At 36.0% G+C, this 13,090-nt stretch overlaps 1 protein-coding gene across 1 annotated transcript in view; it reads right to left on the bottom strand.

The window, feature by feature from the left end:
• CFAP47 (cilia and flagella associated protein 47) overlaps positions 1–13,090 on the bottom strand; it is a 363,705-nt gene that overhangs the window by 111,513 nt on the left and 239,102 nt on the right. Inside the window, exon 51 of the mRNA XM_075174429.1 lies at positions 10,378–10,475. Coding sequence (XP_075030530.1) covers positions 10,378–10,475 — 98 coding nt within the window. The remainder of the gene's footprint in view (positions 1–10,377; positions 10,476–13,090) is intronic.

Raw genomic sequence — 13,090 nt, 5'->3', positions numbered from 1 at the left:
ACACTTGCTGTGTTTAATGGTTGAGCAAAAAACCTTCTTGTTTTGATTCATAAGCCACAGGGCTAGCCACAGCAGTTATGGACTAAATGACATAGTAGTTTAATTATACAAGGCTACTCTTTTTCTTCACTTGACAGTTATTTTTTCATATATATGACCACTCATCTAGCATAGATTAAACACCCCTCTAATTACTTAAGTATTTGGTTTAGATCTAACCTTACATTTTTGTTCAATGGCAGTTAGTGACAGCTCAACTGTCATTTTGTGATCTATATTAGCTCCCTGCTAATGAACTGATTCATGCATCTGTAGGGAAGAGAGGAGGGAGTTAGTAACTGCTATATATTTATCAAAAAATTTCACTCACATTCTAATATTTCTAATAATTTACCCTCCTTTTGATAACCTCTTTTTTTTTTTAATGGGTTATGCAACTAGAATTGAATTGAATTGCAACTAGAATTGAACTAGTTCTAGTCTGAATTATTAGTCAAACTGCTTTTAGTTAGAGTGATTAATAACTACCACCTTCCCAAATTTGCTTTTCTTCCACAAACCATGTTGCCATTGTTCTTCTACAGAATGTTACTTTTTATGCTACCAATTGTTATGAAAGCATATTCTAAAAAGAGGTGGTAGGGCATGATTCATAACTTCAGGTTACTCAATTTCTGAGAACATGATCCAAGTATCAGCCATGTATAACAATATTCAGATTACAGTTTAGCTTAGGATTTATGAAAAATTAATGCACCACAGCTATGAAAACAGTGTCACTGTCTTCAACTGCCAAGTTACATAATTACACAATATTCTTAATTATATGCTTTTTACTTTTAATTAAATAAACAATGAAAAAAAATAATAAAGGAGACACTGACACATCTACTTTAACACAGGTTGTATTTGTAACAAGGTCTCTACATTATACTTGTCTATTGACATAATGCGGTTCCCACAAAATGCAAACTCCTGTTAGAATAAACATGACACAGTCTTTTTTGACAACAAAAGTTACAAAGATTTGGGTGCTATGATCTATCTATATTAGCATGTAGCGAGACACAAAAGGAATACACACATAGAGCAAAACAGTTAGTGGTGAGGACACAGCATCCACAGAGTACAAGCGCCCATGAATGTCCTATTTTGCTCCCATGAACTTAAACACCTATTAATGGTTGAAGAACATTAGATGGGCACCTGGAAAATATTCTCCAGTTAAGTCACACCCAAAAGAGATACATTTCATGCACTCCAGGACTGCTGTGTGATATAAATGAAAGTGGGAATGATCAGGAGAGACACCTGAAAACCACGCTGTTGCTGTGAACTGAAAGGCTAACACAGATGCATCTTTCTTTGTGGGTTCTATTCAAGTAATTAAACAAAAGAAGCAAAGGTGCCAGGCAAGAGGCATGATTTAGAGAAAATTAACACGTCTTTTGTGCAATCTCTTATTGTTGTGGCTCTCTGTAAAACAGTTATGGATTTAAAACAGATTGACATCTCCCACAGATGGCTTCTACCTCTACAGTCCCCAAAGCATGATTCCCAAGCGCTAAAGATCTGCCATGATTTTTGAGCGGAACCATTCCTTGAGCCAACATATCCTGTGAGGAGAAAAACATCACTGAGTTGCCATGGGTGCTACTTCTGATCTACAGCTTACAAATCCATTAGAAGGCAAAATCATTTCTGGAGCTGGGTGAGAAGAGTTTGAGGAGTAGAGCCAGCAGTAGGACTAGAAGGAATCCCATGCTGCTATCCACCCTTCCTTTTCAGTCTACCATCTAAAGAAGAGAGTAGGATCTGGGGAAAGGAAAAGGGTGTCCAAAGAATGGCTCCCCCTCTCTTTATACAGTAGGCTACATTGTGCTAAGGTAATCCAGTTCCAAACTGAACTGTTCCTTATCTGCTTTCTGACTTGCATTTCCAAATCTAGCTGATAATAAGAGAGTGCTGCTTCTCGCTTCCTCTTAGAGTTGTAGAACAACTTAGCTATTGACAAGTGAACAGCATTCTCATGATCGACAGAAGTGATAGTTCCACATGCTAAATCACGGCATCTTTCTTGTAATCATATATGAGAAAAAAGACACAGCTTGATTTTTAGAATTCATAATGAATTGGACAGGCTGTCAGCTACTGATGAACAACAGTCTGATTTAGCCTGTGCTATCCAGAAGTCACTAAGAGTAAAACCCACGGAACTATTGAAATATACTTCAGAATTATTTTTAAAGTAAAATATACATTTGAAACTACACTTCTGCATCCTGTACCATCTCTACTGTTGCAGATTTGTTTTCTTTGCCTTTGAGATTCATTAGACTGCCACAGGCTGGTCTGGACAAGACAAAATGAAATAAAATACATTAATGCTTCTATAAAAGAAAAAGGAAGAAATTCCTGGGCAGACAATGATCACAGAACATATTTTCTCCCTTTTTCCCTGAACTAGTTTTTAGCTGATCTCTTTTAATAGAGTTGATGATCTTTGTCAGGGTGAAATGCAACCTGAAATTTGCATTGGGGAGGGGGAGGCCAAAGCTGACAAGTCTCCAACATCAATCTCCCTTACATCACGCAGAACAAAATAGAACTTAGAAGGATTTTTCAAAACAATAGAATAGGTAATGAGGCCTCACAGATCCAAAATTTCTTTACTGGAATTATTTCCAGCACAGTGCTATGGAAATGTTTATACAAGTCACACAATTGATGGAGTTTTTCATGACTGTGGGGAAATGTTCTCTATAGGCCAGCAGTGTCAACTGCCGGAACTGGTTCTCAGGCTGGACTGAAAGGCAAAGGACACCAACAAAAGACATACGTACTTAGAATTTAGATTGATTGCTTTCATTATGACAGCTGGCAAAAAATAGAATTTGAAGCAGGGCAGTGACTGATGAAGCTGTAAGGTAAGGTTGGAGGTGTTTTTTATAAGCAGTGTTAGGATTGACTGGGTTATTTCAGTATTAAAACTTGATAATATCCTTCCTCTGAAAAATAGGCTTATCGTCTAAGCACTCATAAGGGTTCCCTTGTTTACCAAGCTTTAACAATTAAGGTGGGCAGGAATTCTTCACAGCTGGAATGCATCCTTACAACCTTTCCAGGCTTCACCAATTGAGCTAATTTCTATTAATACACATGGGGCTTAGAAAATAAACCTGCACTTGGCTAATCCCCCTCCATTTCAGTAAGGTTATTCTCAACCCTGGAATGGTGATGAGTGGATTTCAGAGTGTTCAGGGCCTGAATTAGGAAAAATATCCAGATCAGCAAGCTATGTGGTTTACAACATGAATCATTGCTACTCCTTATAATCCAGTTGATGTGTTCACTGAATGAGTATATTGTCTTGTTTCTCTCAGAGATGCAATATATAGTTGTGGTCAAAACATTAGGTATTCAGGCAAAATAAAAAATTACCACTGTTGTCAGAAGACACGAACCGTACATGGTTGACAGTACAATGAGATTTATCACAAGCACTCAATGTAAAAGCAGGAAGGTAAGTTATTTTCATTTAATGCTCCAAAATATACTTAACTGGTTATAATGTATTTCTTAAAGAACACTTACTAGAAATATATCAGGAATCTTGATAATCCATCTATTTTATCAGAATATAACAATATAGACACACTCTTGATTAGAGAGCTAGTTTCTCTTCTCAAGATTTTTGAGCTATTCTGTGGACATTCTCAAGTGTATGATATATATATACACAAAACGAATCACTCAAAGAAAATGCAAGCTGTATTTAAACTACATAGTCCATCGAAAAATTCTAGCTTCTTGAAGATTCAGGGTCTAATTCCAAGCCTCTTCACAGTTCTATATGTGAAACTATTACCACTATCATGTACAATGTATAAAGATCTATGTATCATTCTTTTCTACAGTTGCATACATGTTTATAATAATTAATTAGTTTTAAGAAATCAGAGATGAACCCCTAGTTATTTAGAACTCATAGTAAAAGTGATCTGAACACACAAAAGATGGAGACTCTGTATAGGAAAATTAAAGTACCATTATTCCACAAAATGAAACTTAGCTAAACCAGACCCTCCTATGAGTCCAGGATCTCACTCACTGCTTAGTCTCACTGTCCTCCTTTCAATAGTTGGAATAAAGTTGGGAATAGGAGGGGGATCTACCTATAAAAACTAAAGCCTTCTCACACTTTACTTCACCCTACTAGGCTTCCCAGCCCTCGCACTGGGAGCTACACTTAGGTCTTGGCTATTAGAATCTTCATTTGCATGCTGGGAAATATGTGTATTACTTCTTACAGTTTCCTGCATGTTGAGAAGATCAACACTATTTTTAACTCTATGAATGTTTGCCATGCACACACTGGGCAGGAAAAAATGAGGAACTGAGGGAACCTCACATCAGAGTTATGCTCCTTTCTTCAAAGTAAAAGCTATACTCTGATTTGACAAATTAAATTCTTCTTCTACAAAAAGAAAAAAAGAAAAATCTTCTCTTTTATTTAAGTGTTTTACAATCAGAGCTTCACAATTAAATATTCGCTGCAATACTTCCTAACAGCAATTGTAGGTTATAAGTAAGACAGCTTGCTTGATTCTTGAGAGTGAGAAAAATAATGAGGTCTTCCTAACACCATTTCTAAGATTTCATTTAAATGGTTGGTATGGTCAAGTATTGGCATCAAGGAAGTTTGTCATAGATTGACTTTTGATATAAGGAGCTGCTATGCTATAAATCACTTTAAAAGGTCAATGGGATTTAGCAACTCTCGTTACTTTTCACCTAATATTTTTAAATGTCATCAATGGAAACCTAATTTTTTTACGTTGCATTGGATTTTTTAAAGTAGTAAAATTTCAAATCTTAAGATATTACTCAATTATCTCATCATTGCTTTGCCTTATATCAACTGATAAGAAACCGAAAAGGCTAACTGGTAGAGCTAAGTTTTGAAAACTTAGTTTTGATAGCCACACTTCAAAGTGCGCCTAGTGAAGCAGTTAGAGGACAATCACCGCTAAAAACCAAATTATTTATTTCCTTTCCATACATGTTTGATCTTTTTTTTTTTTTTTGAAAGAAATACTTTTAGAGAAATACTACAATAGTAAAATATGAATGTCCAAGCGGAAAACATAAATTAAGATGACTACCTTATCATACTCTTCATCTTGGAAGAGAGATAATTCAGAATTAATATATAGAAGTCTACAGAATCATGAGTAGCATGGAGATACTGGATAGGGTTTAACTGTCCACTGACCCCTGTAAGTGTGCCCTTAAGAACTAGGGGGCACAAATTAAAATAAAGAACACAGCTAAAAATAAAGGTAATGGTTCTTACACCACGGTCAGTAAACACTTCAAAGGCAAAGGAGGTTGTGGATAGTAAATGTATACACAAGTTTAAGGACAGACCTGTCAGCTCAGCAAAAACCCTGAACAGAAAACCCTTAAAAGCTGTGAAAGTACCATACTATGTGTACATACTCTTGCTTTTTCCCTTGACATTTCCAAACACCCCTGGAGACAAGTCCAGCGTTCATATCATAGGTTCAGACCAAGGTTGTGCCTAGAAAGTCCAGTAAGTTCAGAGTTTCAGAGAGTCCAGTGAGTTTCAGAGAGCCCAGCAAAAATTTTAGAGGAAGGACAACTGAACACTTACCCTTTTATGGCCTAAAACACAAATATTGAGGCTGTGACTATTGAGTGTTATTCAGAAATTATATGAGGGTCTGAACTTAGAACACTACTTGTCATCTGTTTGCTAGACTTCCAAGTGATGTACCTGCCTCACCAGAAAGTAAAAGCGTGGTTTATATGTGACTATTCTGCTTCATATTATCCCCATTCATTTTAAACTGATTTTAAATGTAATCTGAAATCATGTACCAAACTGTCTAGGTTGGGAAAAAAAAAAACACAAATGTAAACACCCCCAACCTTCCCCCTAAAAAAACCCCTGGGGACAAAAGCTTCTTAAAGAAGATCAACTGAAAATTGAAGAAACAGACTGTGACCCAGCTCTTGCTTGGAAATACAGGCATGTGGAATTACCACGATGAAACGTAAAATCAATATTTGATTCTGCTATTTGCAAAATAGTGGCACCATGCATTTATCAAACACAGGAGATACCTTGAGTCCTGATGATCTGGGAGAAAAGCTGAGAAGTGGAAGTGGTTCACTGTCCCAAAAAGTCTGAATGTAACAATATAAAACAGTATTAGCACCATTAAGGGCCAAATTTGAGGCAATTTCTTCTTTTTTACTATTATTTTCTTGGTAGAAAAAAGGATTCTTGGTAGAAAAAAGGAAGACACACATATAAAAAGAAAAAGAGATGAAAATATTGTTGTTATTCAAACATTGTATTGTCTTTTAAAGCATTGTATCATACCATGCAATCTGTGGAGAACATTCTAGTGGCCACATGGACAACAAAAAAATTGACCCTAATTCAATTTAGAGACAGATGTGTTTCAAATTAGAGGAATTATTTGGTTTCTATGTTAAAAAAACTAGGAAAAAAAATATTATCTTTCAAAATTAAAAAGCCACTTCCTTCAATTTATGGGTCAAAGTCTGAGGTCTTTACTGAAATGTTTATTCATCCATTTCCCAGAAACCCATACTATCTACCGAAGAGTAAGGACTACAATAGGATTTGAATCTAAACTTCTGTTTAGACTGAAGTTCTCATTTTAATGGAGCTACATCTGGGACAAGATGGAAGCCAAACTTACTATTTACAGCTGGATGAACCAGTCTAAAAGTTAACTTCTTATCCTAATTTACAGGGATTCTGCTGCCAGCAAGCATGGATAACAGATGAAAAGATGCATTATAAGGAATCATCAACTTTTATTTTTTATCTATCAGCTAGGCTATTTCTAAATGGATTTAGTAAACATTCTACTTGATCCAGAAAATGTATCCTTTGTGCTAAGGATACAACAGTTCATTGCCTTTGTACATTTTAATATAATTTAATATATATATGCTTTTGTGTGTGTATATATATTTTATATATATATATATAAAGTTGAGAAAGGCCAAAAAGAGTATAATTCTCCATATTCATATTTTCCCTATTTTTTTGGCTGTTATTGGAGAGAGGAAAACAAAAGTAGGTTTCTCTTGAAGAGATGGCAAATTTCTGCCTACTGAAAAATGACATTTTCATCCAGCCAAAGAACCCTTTTCAAGCATTCTATTCAAACAAGGATATTACTTTTACTGATATACAGTGATTAAACTAATTGAAATTAGATTAAAGCTTGAAAATAATGACTTTTTCAATATGGCATGTTTATTCAATATTTTTATTTCCATTAAATAGCCTAATCATAATCTGGTTTATTAGCAAAACACAAGCTTAAATGCTTTCAGCCATAACAAGCCAAAAGAGTTTTAACAAAACTTGAGCAGCATAAAATTGGTTTTGATCCATTTAACTATTCAACCTCCACTTTTGAATTTTAGGTTGAGAGAGAAAGAACACATCCAAAAGTGATATGTAGTGAGATTGGTCTTATCAATGTAAAAATGTAAATTTATTATATTTTATTAAAAACACGAGTCAAACCAAATTATCTCTAAGTGTTTCAGATATCTTTTCATACCCGCAGATACCTCTTGAGAATGAAATTTTACACTTTAAGGACGGTAAGACACAGAATTAACAGTGCAAACCAAAGATAAATGTAATTGGAAAATCCTGTGTTGTTGCAATATCATGAATCTAGTCAGAATTACGTATCATAAGACAGATGAAAACACTTGCAATACTACTTAGCACAGAAATCTTGAGCAAATTAAAAGAGGACGGTGACACAATGCCTTGTGAGAGTCGTATAAGTTCGGGCAGGGGGGCAGTACAGACGGAACTGTGGTATTTCCTTTCAGCTGATTTTGTGCACTGAAAGCAGAAGAGACCAACTCTGTCCTGTCTCCAAGACCTGAGCTACAGTCAGTTGCATGGTGCTGCGAGGTAGACCTACTTGTTTCTTCAAAATTCTCTGCACTCTTTGACAGAGGATTCCTTTTGCAACATCAGCTGATGGCCACTGCCTCAGGACGTCCATAAGGGTCAGAATATCTACAGTTACAAACTCAGTTTGAACCCTGACACTCACATCTTGCCACTCCTTTTCATATGGTATGAACTATCATCCTGTCACAGGCATTACATTTCAAACAGACACTCATTTATTAAGTACAAAAGACTGAGTTAGCCTAAAGCATTTCCAAACCTCAAACATGAAACTGGAATCTGCAAGCAAATATATTAATCGAAGTCTTGTTAATGTCTAGAGCGCTTGTGGATCCCAGGTGACATATGTCAGGATGATCCCATACTGTCCACTGTTCCTGGGATGCCTTCTAGCCCTCACCTCCCTGGGGACTCCCTCGCTGCCTGTAGGCTGGTAGTCACTGCGGCCACATGTCTACCATTAAGAAAAGCAAGATGTTAATATACACCTTGCTCATTTCAAAACTCTGTCCTGCCAAATTTACCTCTTCTGACGTTTCAGAAATCTGATCAGTTGTGTAAAACAGGAAAAGTATTTTTGACATGCTGAGAATAAATTTGTATTGCATTTGACTATAAGATACAGCTATAACTACTGTTATAACAGGATGCTACACTTCGAGGAAAGAAGAGCAAACCAGAAGTGATATATGAACAATGATGTTTTAAATCATGTTTGGGGGTACTGGTGGATGAAAAGCTGGACATGAGCCAGCAATGTGCGCTCGCAGCCCAGAAGGCCAACCATATTCTGGGCTGCATCAAAAGCAGCGTGGCCAGCAGGAGGGAGGTGATTCTGCCCCTCTACTCCGCTCTGGTGAGACCCCACCTGGAGTACTGTGTCCAGCTCTGGAGTTCCCAGCACAAGACAGACGTGGACCTGTTGGAGCAGGTCCAGAGGAGGGCCACAAAAATGATCAGGGGGATGGAACGCCTCTCCTATGGGGAAAGGCTGAGAGAGATGGGGTTGTTCAGCCTGGAGAAGAGAAGACTTCGGGGAGACCTTATTGCAGCCTTTCAGTACTTAAAGGGGGCTTATGAGAAAGATGGGGACAAACTTTTTAGCAGAGCCTGTTGCGACAGGACAAGGGGGAATGGTTTTAAACTAAAAGAGTGTAGATTCAGACCAGATATAAGGAAGAAATTTTTTACAGTGAGGGTGGTGAAACACTGGCACAGGTTGCCCAGAGAGGTGGTAGATGCCTCATCCCTGGAAACGTTCAACATCAGGTTGGACAGGGCTCTGAGAAACCTGATCTAGTTGAAGATGTCCCTGCCCACAGCAGGGGGGTTGGACTAGATGTCCTTTAAAGGTCCCTTCCAACCCAAACCATTCTATGATTCTATGATTCTATGAAATATTTTGAGAAATGCTTACTGGTTTGGATTTTTTCCTCCACATAAACACATGCTGATATGTAAAATCAACTGAGGAGACTCCCTTCCCAGCATCTGTTACTGGAAGAGTTAGTCCCCTAGTACTTGTATTACGTATTTTTATTTGCAAAAATGTTCCTGCAGCAAAATACCGTACCAGTCATTTCTATTCATAGAACCCGTTACCAGCATCCATTATTAAAGTCAATATTTCTTAGCTGCTTATGATTCATGGAGAAAGCAGGACGTCTAGATGATAAAACAAATATCCATTTACAGAAGATAAGAAAAATATTAGCTCTGAAAATAAAAACCTTACAAAGTATAACTCAAAGATAAATACAGTTACAAATCTTTGGAGAATACAAACAATATCAATTAAGCAAACATACTAAACAGTTATTTTATGTTTACATACCAAAGTGATTTAAAACATACAACTTACTTAATATGATGTAATCGTTCTTCTAAAATTACTAACACCATTTAATTAATTTTTGATAGTGAAAGTATGTATTTATCTAGTAATACAAATATGATTAAATACATTCCAATGATTAATGAAATCTAAATGACAATAAAAATTTGGCATGCATAAGGAAGGAGGGTACCAAAAGAGACTTATTCTGTCGTGGACCGTACAGAAACTGCTTGAAGTTTTTATAGAATTCAACCTTATCTGAGATCCAAAATTAGAAGCAGATGTCAGCAGAGTAAAAATGTAATTATTCAAATAGGATGAAGACACTTTTTTTCAAGCATTCATTTTAGTTCATATCACTAAGCTTAAATGAGGTCTTAGTAAGTATTGAGTTTTATTATTCAAAAAGTGATTGTGTGTGGTCACTTAATAAAATTGATCAATCCTCTGAGATAGCAGCCAGATCAACAATAAAAATTATGTTTTTCTTCTAATGCAGTAGAACAAAATTAAACATTTAGAGTAATCTTACCAGAGCTCTGCATTTCACATCTATCTTTCTCTCCGGTGCTGCAGGTATGCTGTTAATCTTTAAGGAGAACCACACTTTGCAATTTGAAGAACTTCCCCCTATGTTAAAAAGAACAAAATGCCTTACAAATCATCACATGAGGTGATCAATCCTAGCAGCATTCAAATCAATGAGAAATTTGGACTTTTAGCAGAAATGCCAGTCATTGTTCATATTGAGACAAAGCAAATCATGAACTGATTTAATTGCTGTCAACCAACTGCATTATCTAATCCCTTCTTGTCTGGATTCAAAATAGTAATAAAACCAATATATACACAGATTGAATGGAAATAGCACTTTGGCAAATTAGTTTCCTAGACTATCACATTGTTTCTGAATTTTAAATATCATTGATTCATAACTGTTTTTCTTCAACAAAGACAATGTTAAAAATATTCTGAATTCATTTTTTATTAAAAGCTTATCCACCATAGATTCAAAACTACAAGTTATTCATTAAACAGATCAGAATTTTCAGTTACACAGAATCCATCCTCAAATACATGTTTGAACATACGTTGATTTATACTGCAACGTATTTTTCATCAGGTTTTGAGACAGGATGTCCTGAGTTATTGTGATAACAAAAAAGTTGGCATTAAACAGACCGAGAATGCTCAAAGATGGTAAATATATGCATCAAAACATTCACACATCAGTATTATCCTGTTAGATCAGATTAATTATTTATCTTATCCCAAGCTCTGTTATCAATGACTAGTAAAAGTTTGGCCAGAAAAAACGTGCAATAAACTCTTGTAAGCCCACATTTAATTACACGATAAACTGGTGAGAAATCAGTGAGAGTGAGAAAAAGAAGATTTTATTCCCTTCAGTATTTTGTATTATCTAGTCCAAAAAGGAAAGATGGGAAATTCCAATGATATGTACAAAAGCTGAAATGCATCAGAGACTCCCTTTGAATTTTGGAGATCATTTGTGAAGCCACAGAAGACTATTTATCCCACACATGTGTATGCTCGTGAAATTATAAGGATAGATTTTAAATTCTGCTGATGCTGATGATTATGAAACCCTTAAATAACTGGAATTTGCATGAATGTTACAATTAAGGCCAGAAACAGGGAAGTGTTTGCTACCAGTAACCATGGGAAGCATAGGCAAGCAGATCTTTGAACTGAAGGCAGTCCATATCAGACTGACAGAATTTTTATAATTTTATATTATATCAAGCAAAATTAAATCAAAATTACTTCATCTAATATGACCTTCGGTATATCACAGAACTTAACTTAAATTCTGTTCAGTTACAGTTGTTGTTGTGCAACTTCAGTCAAGCAATCTGTGTTTTGCTAAAGCATATCTTCCAGACACACTTTGAGTCTTGATTTGAAGATATCCACTAGCCTGGTGTCTAATCACTGGCATTGGAAGACAACTAAATATGAGTCTACTGTCTGATTTCCATTAGATTTGCTTCAACGTCCAGCCAAAAGATCTTATAATGATTTTCTCTGATAGATTTAAGAGATCTAGCATTAAGTATCTAGCATTTTCCTGTATTTAGAACATAGTCATGAATGTCAATAAAATTACCTTTTCAATCTTGTTCAGATAGGCGAAAGAGATTGAGCCCAAAATCTCTCATCATAAGGCCTGATCTCCACAACACAAATATTTCATGTGGTAATTTTTTTGCAAGTATAAACGGTTGTTCAGCACCTTTTAAAAATGCATACAGAAGAACTGCTTGCAGTATTCCTGCTTCTCAGTATATGGTATGAGATTAAAATAACCTTAATCCTCCCACTCATGCTTCCCTGAATTATACACTAGAGAGCTACATTAGCAGTTCTGTTTTACCACAGCATTAAGCTTGGGAGCTCCTACTGTTTTCTGCTGTGACCCCAGCTCTTCTCAGAGCCACTGCTTACTTGTTGCAGTTCCTCATTCCGCATATATGACTTTATACCTAAACCCTACTTCCAATAAAACTGTGTCTGACAGGCTTTAATTATATTACTTTTCAAAAATCTTCACTGAACAGATCCTGTATTAACTTACCCATTCTTTTGCTCAGGCTAATTTGATATGCTTACTATTTACTGGTTTTTTAATACCAGCAGAATATACAGTCTTCCAGTCTCTGGAATAGCCTCAGTATCTTAAGATCTATAAAAATTCACATCACTGAGGTAAAGACATCTTCTTAATGTCCATTAAAGGATTCTGGCATGCACATGACCCTGAGTTTAATCAATTTTAAAAAGTGAAAGAAATAGTATACAGAAGAGAGATGGCTTCTGCAAGAAGGGAGGATGCCCTTACATCAAAATAGAACACATCACCTGGAACCTGAAATAGAAGTTCTCAATTAAAGGCCAAAAGAAAGTGGGTGCCCATAGCTTGGGACATCACATCCTTCAGGAATGCAGCCAAATTGTAAGTAAGGGTACAATGGAAGTCTATAAAATTCAGGTAGGAAACAACACAGGAAATGTCAACAGTAAAGTTCTATTTACACAGGATATGTGATTAAACAGCAGGACAAAGGGATTTATTAAAGTAAAACAACACATTCATGAATGAATGTTCTGTACAATTAAGGAAAATAGAAAAGAGCATAAACTGTTATTTAAACAGGATGCCTCCCTGTCCCCAAACCTCCAAGAACAACCATACAAAAAAAAACCTTGAGCGACAACTTGCT

This window comes from Calonectris borealis, chromosome 1 (genome assembly GCF_964195595.1).
Source record: "Calonectris borealis chromosome 1, bCalBor7.hap1.2, whole genome shotgun sequence".
In the NCBI taxonomy this organism is placed as follows: domain Eukaryota; kingdom Metazoa; phylum Chordata; class Aves; order Procellariiformes; family Procellariidae; genus Calonectris; species Calonectris borealis.
Note: the sequence above shows the minus strand (reverse complement) of the source record. Positions and strands in the feature narration are given on the sequence as shown.